Genomic DNA, 21,354 nt, shown 5'->3' with positions numbered 1-21,354 from the left:
AAAATTTACTTTACCTTTCTTTTCGAAGAAAATAAGAATTTAGACCTTTAAAAAAATTCAATTTTCATGGACTGGACTATTCAATAATGAATGTTCAAACGGCCGTATCTACTTTTGAAAAAAAATAATCAAACGTCATTTTGTCGAAACTCTTAGTTCGCCCACGCAAACTAACACCTCCACCAGGTAGGGTTAAGTTTTCTCAACATTATGGTGGTGTTAGTGAGCCAGGAGGTTCGACAAATTAACGTTTGAATCTTTATTCACAAATGCAAATACGGCAATTTGAACATTCATCTGTAGCTCTGTGGAAATTTCCAAGACGATTGTGAAGAGGATTCCAGAATCCATGAAAAATATCAATGGAATCGAGTTTTGAGGGTACAATTTCAAAGGAATCCTGAGAATAATTATAAAGAAATTCCGAGGATAATACCAACGGCATTTTTTAAGTAAATTTTCAAGCTATATTTCAGTAGAATTTAGAGGAAAACTTCAAGAGTATTTTGAATCAAATTCGAAACAATTCTGATGTGAATTTTGAGGGTTTTCTAAAGAGAATTCAAGTGATTTGTGAATAGAATCATGGCAGGAAGCTTCGGTGAATTTAAAGAAAAATGCTTTAAAATTCAAAGAAAAGCTAAGAGAGAAATTTAATAATTTCTTTGGATTGGTATGCAGAGAATTTCTGGGCTGTTATATAGACATCAATCACAGTGTTCACTCGGCTGTCGACAAAAGCAGGCCACTCTCGATGTGTGCCACGCGATCGTCTGTTTTCTCGGCAGCAACCATTGTGTGGTCCTCCTCATTGTTCTTCATCAGCAGTTCTTTCGGTCGATGAGTCGTCGACTTTGGAAAGAAACCGTTACGTGATGAGTGTGTGAGTGCTGACCACGTTTTGCGTCCATTGCTGCACGCTCTGCCTCCCGTTGGCGTAATTGCCATACAAGGAAACCACTGGAAGCGGCTCCAGTTCTGATGAAGGAGGATTTTTGGATAGCGGAAGATAAAGTGTTTTTTGTGTTGAACCTTTTGACTATAGTTTTAAGATGTATAGTATAGTGACCAAGAATCCTCGGCTCTGTAAAGTTAATTCGTTTGAGCCTTATCAAATAAATTAATAAACAACAATATTTTGCGACCGTGTCAGGGAAACCACTTTTTTGCAGGCAATCGGTGATAATTTTGATCACCATTGCAACAGTTGGACATTTGTGTAATTTTCAATAGTGACCTATTAAAAATTGATAATGTGTTCATTTTATTAGATTCGCAGAAAAATGTCCAATCAATTAATGTTTAGAATTAAAATTCATCCGCTATTGACTTTCGTAGAGCGGTCAATTCTGGTTTTTTGAAATTGCACCCCCAATATGTTGCCGAAAGACGTAATCCTACGCCAAAAACGCCAACACGAACAAACTGTTCAAACATTTGACAAACAAAAGTTTCTCAAATTAATTTGACCCATCTAAGGACAGCCCAGGTTGGGTCTTCTTTGCCTTTGCATTTCAAGCTTATTGTTAATCACATATTAGCTTAGTGTTCTAGATGTACTTCCACAATTATTAATTGAGAGTTTTCTAAGTCTGTACTATTTTTGCATTAGTATAATTGTGTGGCAAGAACAATCATTCTCTATGCCCAGAGGAGTCAAGAAATTTTCCAACCCGAAAAATTCCTAGACCGGATCAGGAATCGTACCCAGCCATCTCCAGCATGGTCTTGCTATATAGCTGCACCTTTACCAACTGAGGTAATGGAGCCCCTGGGTGGGTTACGACCCATAGATCGAGAAACGCTGGCTTAGTGACCTATATGCAATGACAACTAAAACAAACTATACCATGTTTATTCCCGTGCATTTCACAATTAACCCCATCGAAAACAGTACATTTCCGCACTCACACTTGTCACCTGAATGCACAAAAAAGAGAGAACTCTACCCCACAAATCATCACGGTGTCTTGTTTTTGGTTTTTACCCCACCGTGCCATTGTTGTTGTCCGTCTGTTGCCAAACGACTTCTCTCACAGCGCTCACCTCGCCGAGAACAGGTTTTCATATCTCAGTCCATTTTGTAACGGAGTCAGTCGGTACTAGAGCCTGCCGCCTGCCTGGTCCAACGTGAACGGTGAACGGCGGAGTGGCGACTGACTGGGCTTAATGGACAACAACAACACCTCAACTCCCCAGAAATGCGTGTTCAGCTGTTGTAATCTCAGTTCAAATAGCATCAATTCGGAGAACAATAGGCCACGGCCTAACGCGGTGAAAAACACAACGGTAGGCGTCGGACGGTGTGCACTTTCGTAACCGCCCTCACGGCTTGTCTGTCAGTGATCAACCGTATGGGTACTGTATTTTTCGGTAGCTACAATGTGATTTGAATTTCATCAGTATAATGTACTAGGTACTGTTCTAGGAACTATGAGAATGGTGCAATTTAGGCGTGTTCAACTCGAGTGAACGCCAGATTTAACACCCCATCATCCTGCGGAGTCGACAAAGGCAAACATTAAAATTCAAACGCGATCGTTTTGCAATTGAAATGACGGAATGACCGCACGCCAGCCGACATGGCGCAGCAGCATTGACTGCTGTTACTATCTCAGTTACACTTTGTGTTTACGTTAAATGACAGAAAATAACAGTGCTGGCGGTTCTGGGATTGACATCTGGCTCGCACCCATTTTTTCGCAATGCAAATAATACAAAAGAGCATTAAGCTTAAGATTAGTCCATTATAGATAACCTCCTCTCGGTTTTATGAAAGCGGGCTAGTCCAGTTGTCACAAATCTGGGCATACAGAAGCTATCGCAATAGTCCGATCTCGAAGGAGGGGAGCACACAGTTCACTGAACATCAAGATAAGTTTGAAACAAACCAAGCAGCCTCAAAAATAAGTCACTTCAGCGTAATTTGTGTAACTTTGAAAGAGCGTGGCATTCGTCTTGGGATGCTTTGCAATGAAATTCAAATGTGATGTCAGTTCCATCTAGCTGGGATCTGCATAAATTACACGACGAATAATACCTACTAGTACTGAACTTTTCGAAAGAATTGGCACGTGACAAACATTTCGATGTAATTTTATACAAACTATTATTTGAGTATTGTTTCAACTGAAAAATATCAACATGATCTCAAGACAACCACACCACCGCGTTTCAAATTCCAGAAGGAACGAATTACGTCAAGAAGAAGGAACAGACGCATCGAGACAAATTTATCCATTTATCCGCCATCAAAAACTCTAATAAAGCCGTTTGACGTCAGTCAACCATCATGGGTATGGCAGAATGAGATATCTCCCCTTTCCAGCGAAAGTTTGAAAAACAACAAAAAGGGTTCCTTTCGCGTGTCATTTTATTGCGATTCTCAGCCCAAGCGCGTAGCTCTTTGGTGTCGTCCTTGTGCTTGTATAATTCTTACACAACTCTTTGAAGAGTATAATTCCACCAGAAGAAGAAAAATGTCCAAATCAACATGGGTCGAAAGAAAACCGTCCAGCAGGACGGGACACAAATCGTAATTCAATGTGACAGCGTCTCTCAAGGTCATCGGTCTTGGGTCGGTGGGTGCTGCTACGGGTGCGAAAGATAACAAAACAAACAAGAAGGATCAATTTTGGATGGGAACCCAAACGGCGAATGTCAACTATTCCCGGAGTTCTTTTTTTTTGCGTCCGCTGTTTGAGTTTCGTCCCCCGAAATGAAAGAGACGTAGCGAGGAAATTCATGGGGGGCGATTGAAAATGTGCGAAGCTGTGAAAGATGGTTTGGAAAACCAGAATGTATCGATCGCATGACGGGATTAGTTTCTGATCACAAGAACCGTATTGACAGGACAATAATCTGGCAATATCTCCGGAACCAACAAACCGATTCTAAAAAAATATTCAAGATTAGTTTAAATATTTAATTTATTGGTTCAGTGGTTGCCGAGAAGTCGACCTTGTAATTTTTTGTCACACACTCATAAAGTCATACACTTGTACAAATACAGTGCTTTCCCGATTTTGTCTACCCTCGATTTTGCCAGCTTTTTTTTCCCGATTTTGTCAGTCTGCAGATTTCACTAAATTTTTGAGTTATTAAACATGAATTTTCAAACTTTTTTTTGCAATTGCAGGGCTGTTACAAGATTTTCTAAATTTGATCCGCAAAATCCGCTATTTCTCAAAAGAAATCTGCGACTTCAAATACTAATCCGCGACAAAAAAAAGTTTTCATTGCCTAAAAATAGCATTTGTCTACTACTACATGGCATTTCAAGCTCACTCTATAAGCAGTAGATTTTGCCTTGTTTCAACTTAGTGTTCTTTGAAGTACTTTCACATTTTAATTGAGAGCTTTCTATGCTTGTACCATCCTATGCCCAAGAAAATAGAGAAATGTTCAACCCGAAAAATTAATAGACCGGACGGGAATCGAACTCAGTCGCCTCCAGTATGGACTTACTTTGTAGCTGCGGCGTTACCGACTGAGCTAAAGGAGTATCGTTTGTAACCTTTGATTTTTTTAAAGAACATTGTGTTTTTTATGTATAGTATAAATTCTGAGAAATTAGTGAACATAATAAAACACACTTACATTATGAGATTCTATTGAAAAATACAGGCCTAGATTTGATGAAACATTATTTTTAAAAAAATGCATTTTCATTTGTAATGCAAATTTTCAATAAAAAAAATACGTTTGCGTCTCTGACGTATTTTGCTGTCCTAAATGTTGTAGTTAATTTGGCTTTAGTTTTCTCAATTTTTTACCGATTCAAACCCAAACACCCTGCACATAATCGAGAAATTACCAGAGTTTCATAAGTCACACTTGTTGGTCACGTCGCGGTTGTGTATTTACACGGATATTCATTGGGTTCTGTCCAAAGGTGAGACATTTTCATTATTATTTTTTTTAATTTCTAATATGAACCTAGCACTTTTCGTTGTCAAATCATAACCGAATCGTATATATGTGACTTTGTGGATCATGCACGACTTATTACTATGTATACCGAAAATTATAGGTTTTCCAAATCGTCCAGAAAATCAGTTGATTTGTTCTACTAGATCAACCAAGACTGCAATAATGTCTGTAGTGTCGGAAAATGTCCAATCAGATTCAAAGAGTCTATGTGGATCATGTATGATCTATTTCTGAGTAATCCAGATGTTCAAGGTTCTTCAAATCGTCCTGGAGTTCAGATAGTTTGATCTGCTACATCAACCGAGATTGGGACAATGTCTATAGTATCGAAATATTTCCAGACAGATGCACAGTGTCTTCATGGATCATGCATGAACTATTGTCATGTATGCCAGATGTTTCAAGTTCTCCAAATCGTTCTGGAGTTCAGATGATTTATTCTACTAGAACAACCATGACTGGGATAAAGTCTGTAGTATCGAAATATGTCCAAACAGATTCATAGTGTCTATATGGAAAATGTTTAATTATTTCCACGTATACCAGATGATCTAGGTTCTCCAAATCGTCCTGCAGTTCAGATAATTTGTTTTACTAGATCAACAAATATCTGTAGTATCGAAATATCGATTTGGAAATCCTAGAACATTTGGCATACACGGAAATAGGTTGGCATGATCCACATAGACACTGCAAATTTGTTTGGGCATATTTCGATACTACAGACATAGAATTTGGTGATCTAGTAGAAAAATTATCTGATCTTCAGAATGATTTCAGAACCTATAACATATTGTATACGTAGCAATAGGTCGGGTACAATCCACATAGACACTTTGAATCTGTTTGGACATATTTCGATACTACAGACATTATTGAAGTCTTCGTTGATATAGTAGAACAAATCGACTGAACTCCAGGACGATTTGGAGAACCTGGAATATCCGGTATATATGACAATTACTCGCATATATACGATTCGTTTATGATTTGACAACGAAAAATGCTATGTTCATATTAAAAAAAAGGAAAATTTCTCACATTGGACAGACCTCAGGGAATTTCCGTGTAAATCCGGTGTGATCTATGGAATTGAGATCATTTCTCTATTATTTGCAGGGTATTTGGTTTGAAACGGTAAAAAATTGAGAGCCAAATGAACAACAAAATTGATGACAGCAAAATAGTCCGGGACGGAAAGGTTACAATCAATTCCACAATTTTTGTGTACGACTTCTTCTTCTTCTTCTTCTTCGCATTTCAAGCTTATTGCATATCGCATATTAGCTTATTGCGTGCTCTCAACTTAGTGTTCTAGATGCACTTCCACAGTTATTAATTGAGAGCTTTCGATGCCTGTACCATTTTTGCATTGGTATAATTGTGTGGCAAGTCTAATCATACTTCTATGCCCAGAGAAGTCGAGAAAATTTCCAACCCGAAAAATTCCTAGACCGGACCGGGAATCGAACCCAGCCACCTCCAGCATGGTCTTGCTTTGTAGCTGCGCCTTTACCGACTGAGCTAAGGGAGGCCGGATTTTCGCGACTGAAAGTTTCTAATCCGCGACAAATCCGCGAAAATCACGAAATCCGCACCTGTAACAGCCCTGCAATTGTAATAAAAACATTGCTTCATATTCAGCAACATTTATTCTTAGAAAATAAAAAAAGAGCATAACATATTTCATTAAATTGTACATGAAAGTTTTGATTGACTTTCAATTTTCAAGAGCTTTCGTCATTCCAAATTGTAGAATTCAACGGAGCTAAACAACATCGGAAATTGAAAGGGACAATGCTTCAACCTAATCAGCCCTATCAGCTTTTGTTTTGGATTGTCGGAGAGGCAGTTTGGATTCCGGAAAGGGAGATCAACGGTGGATGCAATTCTGACAATGTTCGAGAGAGCCGAGAAAGCGTCCAAACAGAAGCGAAGAGGAGATCGATATTACGCCGTGATAACGATCGACATCAAGAATGCGTTCAACAGCGCAGCTGGAAAGCCATTACCAAAGCGCTGCATAGAGTGAAGATCCCAGACTACCTGTGCAGGATTCTGAGGAGCTACTTCCAGAACCTGGTCTGGTCTACGAGGCAGACATGGGACAGAGATCGATAAGGATCACAGCGGGAGGTCCACAAGGCTCCATCATTGGTCCAACGCACGCCTTTGCCTCGAAGCGCTTGTTGAAATACCTGGGAGTGATGATCGATGACCGGCTAAACTTCGCCAGCCACGTCGAATATGTCTGTGAGAATGCTTCGAAGGCCATCAACACAATAGCTAGAGTGGATGGAGGTCCAGCCTGGTTTGGAGCACTGGAAACGAAGCAGACCCAAAGGAAACTGAGCAGTACGTATCGGCTCATGACCATGCGAGTCATGAGTGCATACATAACCATCTCATCGGAAGCAGTATGCGCTATCGCCGGAATGATCCCTATCGGCATCACCCGGCGGAGAACAGCGAGTGCTACAGTCGGAGAGAAGCCGGAAAGTGGTGAAAGCGGAGTCTTTGGAAAAGTGGCAATAGGAGTGGAACACGGTGGATAACGGTAGATGGACACATCGGTTATTACCGATTCTTTCGACCTAGGTGAACATAAAACACGGAGAAGTCAACCACTACCTGACGTAGTTCCTGTCTGGCCACGGCTGTCTCAGGAAATACCTGCATGGATTCGGACACGCAGCGTGACCCCTTTGTCCGCCGTGTGGCAACGTGGATGAAACGCCGGAGCATGTGGTCTTTGGCTTGATGGAGCCTCACTCGCGAGTTTGAAATGAGCCGAACGTAGCATTTTTCTGAGGAGTAGAATGCCTACTGCCAAATCATTCCACTGAGCTTCAGAGCTTGTGAGCGAAGGGGGATAAAACGAGAGTGAGGTTTGCTGCCATTCCTGTTCATGTTTTCTATCACACGCTCTTACTCTCACTCTGGGTGAACTCTGAGCTTCTTGCGTCGAACAAAAAAGTCATCCGGAGTCTCGAAAAGCGCCCCTCACGTCAAATCATCTTCTCGCTGAAGTTCACTATCCCTCTCTCTCTCGAGGAGTTTTTGTTTACTTCATCCATATTCCTTCCGCCACTCACTCGAGGTGAGGGCTGGCTAAACTCGCAGGACATGAGTGTTTTAAAACCTCCAGTGAGTTTGAGGAGTTTCAGCAAGCCTGTGTCCAAGGTGCGAGACAGTGCGAAGGGAGATGAGATGCCTGTCCTTAACGTGGAGAATTTCGTTGATGAAATGAAATGGAGAGATTAGCAGTGATCTAGCAACGCCAGCTAGCGCAGAGAGTATGAAAAGTACATGAGTACTGCCCCCTCGAAGTAGTCACTTCAACGTGGTCCCGGTGGATCCAGGTAGAGGAGTGAGTAAGGAATGGGTTTTGGTGGAGCTGCACTAGGCAACTAGTGGATACCAACCCGTGCCAGCTTCAATTCTAGATAGAGCTGGAATTAGGGCGTAACAGCTTTTGTAAACAACGACTTCTATCGACGATTTATATGAACTCAAGGCACACCCACTCAAAACAACATTACCGTCGGGTAGGGGAAGTCTTCCTCTACCCAATGGTGTTGTTGATTTGCGTTGGTGAGCCTTAACTTTCTAGAAATCATCGAAAGAAGTCATTGCTTACAAAAGCTGTTACGCCCTAATTCCAGCTCTATCTAGAATTAAGGTCTGACTTTTTAACGTCGCAAAATATTAGACTCATGTGTTTTTATTTTGTCATTAGGGTAACCATTTCCATGTTAGGGTGGTCCAAAATTGTTTTTTAAATTACTTTTTTTCAAGAATTGAACCGATTTTAAAGATCAACATATCAAATGAAAAGTAATTAAAATACTTTTTAGGAAAAAAAAATAAAGATATTAAAAAATTGGGACCAAGAAAACCATAAAAAACAATCAATGTTTTTCAATACAAAATCGCAATTTTTAATATCAGTATATTTTTACTAAAACGTATTCTTAATAACATTTTATTTATATTATTTGATATTTTGATCTTTAAAAACGAATAAAATTTTGAAAAAAAAAACAATTAAGAAAAAAAATCGAAAACACACGATATTTTGTACCACACTAATATGAAAATGGTCACCCTAATGATAAAAAATACAGGTCTAATATATTGCACTCATAAAATAAATCACATAACCAGTGGAAAATATCCATGTGAATTTCACATAACTTTCATGTGATCCCATTATTGGAAATCGCACCACTAAATCACGTTATGCGTCCAATAAAATTTATATGATTACTCACATAGAATTTCTTATGTTAATGATATTCAGATAAAAATAATTATTTTTGTTATTGGAAAAAATATTATGTGCGTTCCTAATAGAAACTAAGTGAAAACTTTTTCGGTGTGTGATAAGGAACAAAACAACAAATTTTTACGAAATTCTTAGAACCATTATCTATGGGAAATGGCTCTAATGTTGACCTATGGATCTAAGATTTGGCCCATCGCTAAAAATCTGCTATTTATCAATTTTATCTAGATGAACGCGTCATTGGGACGGTACTATTGGATATTTTTGGTCGCTATTGCAAATTTAGTCGATTGCGGAATTTATGTATGATTTGATAATTTACTAAATATTTCGATAGTTGAATGAAACAAAAACAAGGTTTTATACAGTTGTGTTCAATATAGAACAATTTTACCTTGTGTCTCACTTTCCGGCAGGTGCTTCCAAAAATTTGGTGTTTTGTAATCGTAAAATTGAACAGATTTGTAGTTCTGTGGCGAACGTTTCAGCTCAATTGATCTTAAGAGAACAAAGTTACAACTTGTCAAAGTTGACCATTTTGTATGGAAATCGGCATGCGCTGCTATTATATTGAACACAGGTGTACATCAAGCATACCAAAATAAGACATCATAGGGTAAATGGCTCTAATGTTGGCCTATGGATCTAAGATTGAGCCCATCGTTAAAAATCTACTATTTATCAATTTTATCTAGATGACCGCGTCATTGGGACGGTACTAATGGATATTTTTGGTAGCTATTGCACATTGCTGAATTTATGTATGGGCCGACATTACATCCATTTCCCCTACCACATTAAGATATTCATATGTTATCGGTCAGTTATCGGTTCTTGCTCGGGCAGGCAGCACCCCCAGGAGCTACGCCACTGCCGAAAGGGTCGAAAAAGGATTATGTGTGCTTCGCAAAAGGACTCGACTTACCTCGTACTGCGCAGACAGGGAGTAGAGCACCTCGTGCTGCACCAACTGGTAGTCGCCGTCGGCTCCGCTGCTCGACCGCTTGCTGGAGGTCTGCGTGTTGGCATGACCTCCTCCGGTTGCAACCTTTGAATGTGCCGTCTTGGAGCCGTTGGATGGGGCGCCCATAGCCCCCGAGGAAACAGCAGCTACTACAACGGTACTGCCGCCGCTGTCGCAGTCCTTGATGTTGTTGTTATTGTTGCTACCGGTGTCGTTACCGATGGAGGTGTTGGTTGTGGGGGTGGTCACAACGACCGTAGCACTTTCGACGCAACCACAGTCGCACTCAGCTGTAAATAGGACAGAGAGAAAGAGAAATTCCAACATTTAGTACCGTGCACTAGTAGTTTTCCACGTTGTTGTTGGGAAGCGTAAGAATTCATTTTGTATTGAATCGGATTCGTGCAGAGTTCGAAAATTGGCTCGGATCATTGTCCCCATTCAACAGAACTACGGTACCGAAACGCGGCCCGAATCCCTGTGCTAGTCCAATACCAACTTTTGACAACATATATTTTTTTTTGTCCATTCCGTTTGCAGCACCCATTTCTTCTTTTCTCTAGCTGCTATTTGAATACCAGATTTCCCATCCCAGCTCCAATCGAGAGAAAAAATCAGGCTCGGTCGGAATTCGTTGACCTCCGCCCCGCCCTCCCTCATTACATAAAACCGTTTGGGAGAGATCATAGCATAGAGCAGCGCAAACAAGGACGAATCAATTGAGCAGTGCTGGGCGTGAGTGTGGAAACAAAGAGTGATGATGTAACGCTTTTCTAGCCTGTTGCGTGAAAATCCATGACCCGTGTTGGTGATTTGTTCCATTTTCCACCCACAGCGGTTCCCTCTGCCTTTCCTTTACCACAGGCAGTATGGTTATTTTTGCTGAGAGCGATGGAAATTCGTAACAGCAAGAACAAAGAAGTGAAATGTAAAGCCTCTACTTAGTTTAGAATACATACCAATCTAGTTAGGTTGATTGGTTGTTTTTTTGAAGATAGGTGACAATTTGAGTATATCATTATCTTGTATAGATTTTATTGCAACGAGATCAATCCTCAGTGGAAGGACCTTTGTGATGTGTTCGTCGGACCCAATCTACATGCTATTTTCAGATTAATTAACTGATTCCAAAAACCAGCTCAGGCAGAAGTCATCGGGTGACCATTACCACTCTGGTCAGTTGGCATAGTCTTTAATGAACTGTCAATAAAATCCTGAACGATTTCTGATTTCTTTTACAATCAGGTATTGGTTCCATCCCCCGGAGCTTCCTGAACTTGTGTGGGATCATCGGATAAACACTATCACTCTGGTCAGTTGGCATCGCATCGTTTCTAATGAATTGACGATACAATTCTGAAACTTCTTAAACGTCACACAAAATATTGCTGTTGAAATCCGGGGTCATAGGGTGACCATGGTCACTCTGATCAGTTGACATCCCAAGTAACAATTTTTGTTTTATCAGTGTTCTGTAGACCATGCTTTAGACTTGTAGAATGCTTTAAAGGGACCTCTCTTAGCTCAGTCGGTAAAGGCCCAGCTAGCTACCAAGTAAGACGATGCGTGCAGTACTTCCTAAATTTAAGTTAGTCAACTAAGAGAGAGGAGACAGAGACCATCTTTGGAGTTCTCGGGATTTTCATGGAATTTTCATCAGAGCTCCCTAAAAGCAAAATTTTAGAACTAATTTTGAATTCTTATTAGAATTAGACCTAGAATCTTCATCGTAGAATTCTTCTCAGAACTCTCGTTAACCCTCCGTTACTCGCGACAACTTTTGTAACACGAGTACTCGCGCGTTGTACTTTGTACAACGGTGTGAGTTATCCATTGTCATTTTGCAGCCGAGCTACCAATCGATATGAAATCAACGGGTATTCTTTAAAAAACTTGTTTTTAACTAAACAAGCTAAACTTTTATCACAGTTAACCTCCAAAAAATGCGAATAATAGAGAAAATGTGAATGTAAACCGCGTAAACGGTGTCCGTATTACTTGGGATTTGACTTAATTGGTTACAACATGGAAAATCTCGAGATCCTGACCAGATAGAAAGTAACTGTCTTCTAGAGATCAAAGCCTATTTCTTGGTGCACAATAGTTAAAAAATTTCTCAATACGCTGCGCTATAATACACGTGAAATTCTCATATAAAATATCTAGAGATTCTGACCAGATAGAAAGTTACTGTTTTCGGCAAAGTTTTTCAGGAAGTCAAGATCTTTTCGTTGGTGGAGTAGTTCAGAAAATTCTCACTACGTGGCGCTAGTATATACGTGCAATTTTCGCATATACAATAGCTCGAGATCCTGACCAGATAGAAAGTTACTGTCTTCGACAATCTTGTTCAGTAGGTCATTTTTTTTTGGCTGGTGGACAGTAGTTCAGAATTTTCTTACTACGCGGCGCTAGTACATACGTGAAATTCTCATATAAAATATCTCGAGATCCTGACCATATAGAAAGTTACTGTCTTAGGCAAAGCTGTTCAGGAGATCATAGCCTTTTTGCTGGTGAACAGTAGTTCAGAATCTTCTCAGTAGGTAGTGCTCGTATACATGTGATGACAGTTGTTCAGAATTTTCTCACTACTCGGTGCTAGTATACACATGCAATTCCCGCATATACAATACCTCGAGATTCTGAGCAGATAGAAAGCTACTGTTTTCGGCAAACTTGTTCAGGAGGTCAAGACTTTTTGGCTGGTGGACAGTAGCCCAGAATTTTCTCACCACGTGGCGCTAGTAAACATGTACAATTCTCGCGTATGCTATAGCTCGAGATACTGAACAGGTAGAAAATTATTGTCTTCAAAAAAGTTGTTCATGAGGTCAATGCCTATTGCTTGGTGCACAATAGTTCAGAATTTTCACACTATATGGCGTTAGTATACACGCGAAATTCTCGCATGTAAAATTTCTCGAGATTCTGATCAAATAGAATTTGCTAGTGAACAGTAGTTCAAAATTTTCTCACTACGTAGCGCTAAAGTACACGTGAAATTCTCGCATGTGGTTTGTTTCGAGATCCTGACCAGATAGAAAGTTTCTGTCTTCGACAAAGTTGTTCAGAAGGTCAAAGCCTATTGCTTGGTGTACAATAGTTGATAATTTCCTAAGCGGTGCCAGTATACACGTGAAATTTTCACATATAAAATATCACGAGATCCTGACCAAATAGAGTGTTACTGCCTTCGGCAAAGTTGTTCAGGGAGCCAAGGCCTTTTGGCTGGTGGACAGAAATTCATTTTTTTTCACATCATTGCGCTTGTATACACGTGAAATTCTCGCATTAGATATATTTCGAGACCTGCTAAACTGTCATCGGCAAAGTTGTCCAGGAGATCAAAACTTTTTCGATGGTCGGCAGTACAGAATTTTTTCACTACGCGGCGCTAGGATATACGTGAAATCTTCGCATACATAATATCTCAAGATCCTGAACAGCTAGAAATTTACTGTGTTTGGCAAAGCTGTTAAGGAGATAAAGATCTTTTGGCTGATGAACAGTAGTTCAGAAATTTCTCAAAACTTGGCGGCAATTCCCGCATATCAAATATCATAAAATAAAAATACAATTTACATCAGCCTAAGTGGTATAAGACTTAACCTGGTGAAGATTTTCATGCAGATTTGTGGATACATAAATTGGGGTTAGTCGTTCCACTTGTATACCTCTGATAAATTAGTGGTAACACGTATCTCAGATGTAAAACATTATCTTAAAAGATTAATATCGCTGAAATTTCCACCAAATGAATGTTTAGAATCTCCCTTTCATTAAAGGCTAATTTCAAAATGTTCTCTCGAGGGTCTAGAACGTATGCACGGACAACGAGACTAACTCAGAGAGTGAGACACTTTTGCTCAGTTGAATGGAAACAATGGAGAAAAACAAAACAAAATATTAGTGATTCCCTCAACACCGATTGGACAGTTCTGGTTATAGTTGAAGATGCTAATTTCAAATAACAGACTGTAGTGGTAATTTTTATACGATAGATGGAGTAGATGAAAGCATAGAGTTGATAGTTCCGTTAGAGTACGGCAGTGTGAAGATTGTATATAGATATTAGAATAGCGAACTAGGACAACTTTTAAGGAAGGTACAAATCGGTTTTTTCATCTCTCTTTACCAAACTCCCTCTTTGGAGAGGGATGGTGAGGGGGTGTCCCCCCCCCCCCGCCACCACTGGCAAAAAGAGATGAAAACCGACCCGTTCAAGTACCAACTGTGTGTTTGAAACAGTTCTACCGATTTTTACCGCACTTCAATTGTTATTTGAAGGAAGGCATCCAGTCGTAGGTTTGGAAATTGCAACTATTGTTTACCCCTACCACGATATGTGCTCCTGTCATCGTCGACTTGACGATCTCGAGGGGACACGGGTGGGGTAGGTGTTGCTACTGTACCTTTCGACCATTGACAGTAATTGATGGTATGCTACCATCCAGAGTTATGTATTATATGTATTAAAAATTGTTGCCAAATCAAGCTTCTTTACTATCATCAATATTGGTCGTAAAAAAAAGTGACTTTAGTGATTTTTGGGTGAAAATGTGACTTTTTAGTGACTGACTTGAAAATAGTAACCTAGCCACCTGCTACCAGCCCTGGGTGTTACCACTGTTTTCCACGCACAATTATGAAGCAATTTATTTCACCAAAATTGAATCACAGATAGAAAACGCACTCCCATTCAAATACTTAGTTGACTACAGTCGATCTTAACGTTCGCTGAACCCACCAAACCAACATTAGAAACAGTTACACCCACTACTTCACAACTAAGGATTGGCGCACATATCAGTAGTATCGAACGAACATGAACCAAGATGATTTCCGCGGCCTTTCTTATGGTCCATTCCGGAGCGCATTCTCATTATACATTAGCATTAGTGTGCAAATCTCAAGCTGAGAGCGGGAGATAGGCTCCCCCGACTGCATCTATAACAGCTATGTTAGTCTCAGAAGCTACATCAGGCCGCTACCGCGCATCCACATCGAGTCTGGTCTGGTGCGTGACGATTCCGACGACGGTCGCCGCTACGCCATCACAAGTCCGTAATTAACGTCAATTTGAGATGTTTTCCCCCGGTTCGTTTTATAACGCTAATAGTATTATCATCTTCAACGGGTGCGTGTTTAGTTCGGTGTGTGGGGCGCATAGCGGTGCCAAGGTTCTAATTGTGTAAGCAACTTTATCTTCAAACCAACAAACTTGCGACAGCGAGGACGGAATGAACTGCGAATAACAATGGGTCGGCCGGTTGGATCCAGTTCTTGGAAAACCGATCCAGAAGCACCATATTTTATTCAGTCGCTTCGATCAGAGTTTTGTCATTAATTTTATGTTTCAACTGCCATGCGGATGAAGCACAAACAAATCATGAATTTCTATCCGAAACGCAATCGGCATGTTGGATTAGGTATCTATGTGTACGTTGAATTGGAGCTTCCCTACATTACAACAATCATTGGACACGAAACTGTGTACTGAATGATGAATCCAAGTGCTACCAATTAAGAACAGCATATTGCGGTACATCGTATATTGCTGCGGAGTTGTTGGCTGGGAAATTCAAGAACCGTTTGATTGTGTCGTGTTGATGGAACGGAAGGAAATTATGACGAAATACAAGCCGCTGGCTGGTTCCTTCCACAGCTCAGTCGTAAACGATAATGAGATATATATTCGGTGGAATTGACGGTCGGTTCTTCGGTAAAGTGCGTTTTAGCTAAATTTATCCAGCGTATATAACTTTTTCATTGAACACCTGCTTCCTAGAACGTAGGCATGAGACTACGCATCAGTTTGTTTATTCTAGACATTGAACCGGTGTTACACACCGAGAAAGTGTCATTGAGCTTTGGAAAGGTTATGTAAATACATATTCACCGAAATTCACTGTTGGAAATGCGCCCAGCAGTCTAAACCCGAACAAAACTATAATCAAATTCCATCACTGACATCTTCGCTTTTTATTTTCCATACCAGACGGAAGAGGGTCGTCAAATTAAAAATACAGCGTTGAATTTCCACTTCGTTTACATATTTTTCCTTCTATGTTTCCATATTCGATCATTTCTCCTGCAGCGGTATTTTCCATAAACACTTAACTTAACCTTTCACGGTACTACTTGTGACATTTGGCGAAGGTCTCTTCCACCGATCTATTTGTGTAGGATTCTTGAACGCAAGGACTTTTTTGTCTGCCTTGCCGGAAAACTGTCCGTTGTCGTTATCGGTGGCGGTAGCTCTTCCTATTTGGGCATTGCACGCGCATTGTTGCAATTATTGCTAGCTTTTCGGATTACTCTTGTAATAAATTTAACATTTGTATTCATTCGATTATTCTTGTACAACATTCTATATTTAAAATCTACTTCTCCTTCTCCTCATTCAAAAAAATCTCCTCGGTTTTTCCACGCTAAATATATATAAAAAAAAAAAAAAAAACAAAAAGGAACTAGCATGGCTGATTTTAGCCATATTTGTAACTACACAACAAATTCCCACATTTTATTATAAATGCAGAAAACTGGAAAACAAACGGACATTGACATTTTTAGAAGATTACATGAGATTTTTTTTATATTCAAGACCAAGAAAACTTTTCATCATTTTCATTGAACTTATTGAGGTTTCAGCTTACGAAAACATATAAAATTTCAAATATTGCGCAATTATTATGATCCCAAACCAAAAAAACATGACCTCAAGGGATTACATTTTTAGGATTCTGGTACTTTCGAGAAATTATAGCGAATTTTAAGCAGTTTGAGGAGAATTGTGGAAAAATTTAGCTAGAAATTTAAGAGTCAAGAGCAGCGAATCCAAACACATAAAGCAACCAACGATACAAACAAAATGCTTGACACCACGACAACCTCTCTTTGCAAGCTCGATCGGAGTGGTAGAAGGATAATTATATATTGCCTGCTTCAGTCCGCATCGTGCTCTCTTGCCGTGCGGATCTATTTGCTTTTTGCTGAAGGAAGTGTTACTACTACCTAAAGCTACAACAAATTTAAACAGCACTTTTCAGTGCTCAACCTGTAAAAATTTCTACCTTGTTCAACTTTATTCCTCTTCGATCCTTGTTTGGACCCTACCCGAGGTAATCCTTCTTGGATATCGATTTGGAAAATTCCTCTTCGATCCTTCAGATTCTTATAGTAATCTGCTTGGAAGTCGATTTGGATAAAAATTTACTGCCGCCATGGCGCCTAAACGCAAAAGAAAGGGGCAAACTCTTGACCCCCCTTCTGAAGAAATTAATTTGAGTAATCAATTTGATTTGCTCACGGATGATGAGAATGATCCATCATCCAAGAAAAATTCTAGTAAACTTTCCCGGCTTAATGCCAAGAAGGAAAAGATTCCCCCTATTGTGATAACCACTTCCGATTTCCATGCTCTTCGCATGGAACTTTTGAACTTCGTGAAAATTAAGTTTTCTCTACAAATTGGACGTCGGGGTGAATGCCGTGTATTGGCTGAAACCTTGGACGGATTTAAATGTCTTCTCAAGTATCTTACTGAGAAGAAGCACAAATTTTTTACTTACGACACCAAAACTGAACGTGTGTTCAAGGTTGTCATGAAAGGACTGCCCAGTGGTGAATCCCTGGATCAGATCAAAGATGAACTGGCAAAATTACTTGGAGTTGTGCCACTCCAAGTAATCAAAATGAAAATGAAATCCCGTCCTGGCGATTCGCGCAACGGGATTTCTAATGATTTTTATTTAGTTCACTTCAAGTCTAGTGAACTAAACAACCTTAAGGCCTTAGAAAAAGCTAGCCTTATGCTCCATGTCCGAGTGAAGTGGGAACACTTCAGGAAGACTGGAGGAAATTTCCAAAACCTCACTCAGTGCCGGAAGTGCCAGGGATGGGGTCACGGAACTAAAAATTGCTACATGCCAGCTAAATGCATGAATTGTGGTGATTCCTCTCACGCAAAGGACGACTGTCCTGTGAAGGAAGATCCTAAGAAATTTAAATGTTCAAATTGTGGTGAAAACCACAAATCCAATTTTTGGGAATGTAAGACTCGCAAAGCGATCCTACAATCTCGTTCTAACCGACAGGTAAGAAACGCTCCACGTTTCCGACCAGGTACAAATTCCTCTGCTGTTAACAACGGTCAGCGAGGAACAAATTCTACATTCGTACCCGTAGGTACAAATATCACCCCTGCTTCAAATTTTTCATCTGTACCTACTCCCCTCGCTGCTAACAATGTTCAGCGAGTTAATGGAGCTACCTATGCTGCTATTGCAGCGGGTAGAAATCAAAATACTAACCAAAGTAATTCTAACGGAAATTTTGACAATTTTGACTTAGGAAGCATTACTGCCCCTAAAATGGAATTTTTACAGAAATCATTAATTGACATGATTTCTGATATGCTTAAATCTAACTCCATGTTTGATGCTATTCAAACTGGAGTAAAATTTGCAAATAATATTGTCATGACTTTAAAATTCAGTAATGGATTTTAAAGCATTAAATATTGTAAATTGGAATGCTCGATCTCTTAAAGATAATGAAGACGAGCTATTTAATTTTTTGCGAGTTCATAACGTGCATATTGCCGTTATAACTGAAACGTTCCTTAAACCTGACCATAAGGTTAAGAAGGACGCAAATTACTTGATTTATAGAAATGATCGTCTTGATGGACCCTGTGGTGGCGTTGCCATCATTATTCATAGACGAATCAAACATAAAATTCTTTCTTCATTTGAAACCAAAGTTTTTGAAACTTTGGGAGTTTCTGTTGAAACAAAATTTGGACAACTTACGTTTATAGCTGCCTATTTGCCATTCCAATGCGTAGGCCAGCAAAAGAATTTTCTCAAGGGTGACCTCCAGAAACTTACCCGTCATAGGTCTAAATTCTTCATTATTGGTGATTTTAATGCAAAACACCGCTCATGGAATAATGCTCAAAGCAATTCCAATGGTAATATTCTGTTTGATGATTGTTCTGCAGGTTATTACACTATTCAATATCCAAACAGTCCAACATGCTTTTCTTCTGCAAGAAATCCCTCTACTATTGATTTGGTCTTAACTGATTCATGTCAACTTTGTAGCCAACTGGTTACCCATGCTGACTTTGGTTCTGATCACCTTCCAGTAACTTTTGAAATATCCCAAGAAATAATTTGTAATCCCAACAGCTCTACTTTCAATTACCATAGAGCTGATTGGGAGCAGTATCGAACATTTATGGAATATAACTTCGATCCAAACATTCCTCTGCAAACCAAAGATGAAATTAATTATGTTCTTGAATCTCTGACTACTTCTATAGTTGAAGCAAGAGCTGCCTCAGTACCAAAATGCGACGTTAAATTCGATTCAATTATAATAGACGACGATCTTCAGCTCTTGATCCGTCTTAAAAATGTCCGTAGGAGACAATATCAAAGAACACGCGATCCTGCCATGAAGGTTATCTGGCGGGATTTGCAAAAACAAATTAAAAAGCGATTCTCTGCCCTGAGGAACAAAACTTTTGAAAATAATATTTCTAAATTAGACCCGAGTTCCAAACCCTTTTGGAAACTCACAAAAATTTTGAAAAAACCTCAAAAGCCTATTCCAGCGCTTAAAGAAGGTGGTAAAATTTTGATCACAAATTTGGAAAAAGCTCAGAAACTTGCTAAGCAATTCGAGAGTTCCCATAATTTCAGTTTGGGTCTTACTAGTCCTATTGAGAATCAGGTTGCTCGGGATTTTCTGAATATTTTCTCTCGGGAAAATATTTTTGATGATTCCTGGGGGACTGATTTGGACGAAGTAAGGTCTATAACTAAAAAGTTTCAAAATATGAAAGCTCCAGGTGATGATGGAATTTTCTATATCCTCATCAAAAAACTCCCAGAGAGTACCTTGTCTTTCTTGGTAAAATTATTTAACAGATGTTTCCGTTTGGCATACTTTCCTGATAAATGGAAAAATGCAAAAGTTGTACCAATTTTGAAGCCGGATAAAAATCCAGCTGAAGCTTCTAGCTACCGCCCAATAAGTTTGCTTTCTTCAATAAGTAAACTTTTTGAAAAGATAATTTTGAATAGAATGATGCTTCACATCAATACGAACTCAATTTTTGCAGATGAGCAGTTTGGATTTCGCCATGGGCATTCAACTACTCATCAACTCTTAAGAGTTACCAATTTAATTCGTTCAAACAAATCGGAAGGCCACTCAACTGGAGTTGCTCTTCTAGACATAGAAAAAGCATTCGACAGTGTTTGGCATGAAGGTTTGATTGCAAAATTGAAAAAGTTTAATTTTCCACTTTATATTATGAAATTAGTTCAAAATTATTTAACTGACAGAACTCTGCAGGTAAATTATCAAAATTCCAAATCTAATCGACTACCTGTTAGGGCAGGAGTTCCTCAGGGTAGCATTCTTGGGCCTATATTGTATAACATTTTCACTTCGGACCTCCCTGATTTGCCTCAGGGTTGCCACAAATCTTTGTTCGCTGATGACACAGGCATTTCCGCTAAAGGAAGAAGTCTTCGTGTTATTTGCAGCAGACTGCAGAAAAGTTTAGATATTTTCTCTTCTTATTTACAAAAATAGAAGATTTCTCCCAACGCTTCCAAAACTCAACTTATAATATTTCCACATAAGCCTAGAGCTTCGTTTTTGAAACCTAGTAGTAGTCACATAGTCACTATGAACGGAGTTCCAATTTCCTGGTCAAACCAAGTGAAATATCTTGGATTAATACTTGACCAAAAATTAACTTTTAAAGATCACATTGAGGGCATTCAAGCCAAATGTAACAAATATATTAAATGTTTGTATCCTCTTATAAACAGGAAATCCAAACTTTGCCTGACCAATAAACTTCTAATATTTAAACAAGTTTTTAGACCGGCCATGCTTTATGCCATGCCAATATGATCTTGTTGTTGCACTACCAGGAAAAAAGCACTTCAAAGGATTCAGAACAAAATTCTGAAAATGATTTTGAAGTTGCCTCCCTGGTACAGTACAACCGAAGTACATAGAATTTCGAATGTTGAGACTTTAGCACAAATGTCCAACAAAATAATTAATAATTTCAGGCAAAAATCGTTGCAATCCTCAATTGCAACGATTAATTCCCTCTATACTTAGATAAGATTTAGTT

At 39.3% G+C, this 21,354-nt stretch overlaps 1 protein-coding gene across 2 annotated transcripts in view; it reads right to left on the bottom strand.

Moving 5' to 3' along the window:
• Positions 1 to 21,354, bottom strand: part of Hipk (Homeodomain interacting protein kinase) — a 479,478-nt gene that overhangs the window by 282,461 nt on the left and 175,663 nt on the right. For both annotated transcript variants that reach the window (XR_010517744.1, XM_065224621.1), the window contains exon 2: positions 10,146 to 10,474. Coding sequence is in view for 1 of the 2 variants with exons in the window: in XM_065224621.1 (XP_065080693.1) it covers positions 10,146 to 10,310 (165 nt within the window). In the remaining variant the exon portion in view is untranslated. The remainder of the gene's footprint in view (positions 1 to 10,145; positions 10,475 to 21,354) is intronic.

Source organism: Ochlerotatus camptorhynchus, unplaced genomic scaffold (assembly GCF_037179485.1).
Source record: "Ochlerotatus camptorhynchus isolate MF236.1 unplaced genomic scaffold, CSIRO-AGI_Acam_v1.1 ptg000213l, whole genome shotgun sequence".
NCBI classification, from domain to species: Eukaryota; Metazoa; Arthropoda; class Insecta; order Diptera; family Culicidae; genus Ochlerotatus; species Ochlerotatus camptorhynchus.
The sequence above is the reverse complement of the archived record's forward strand: the minus strand, read 5'-3'. Positions and strand labels throughout refer to the sequence as shown.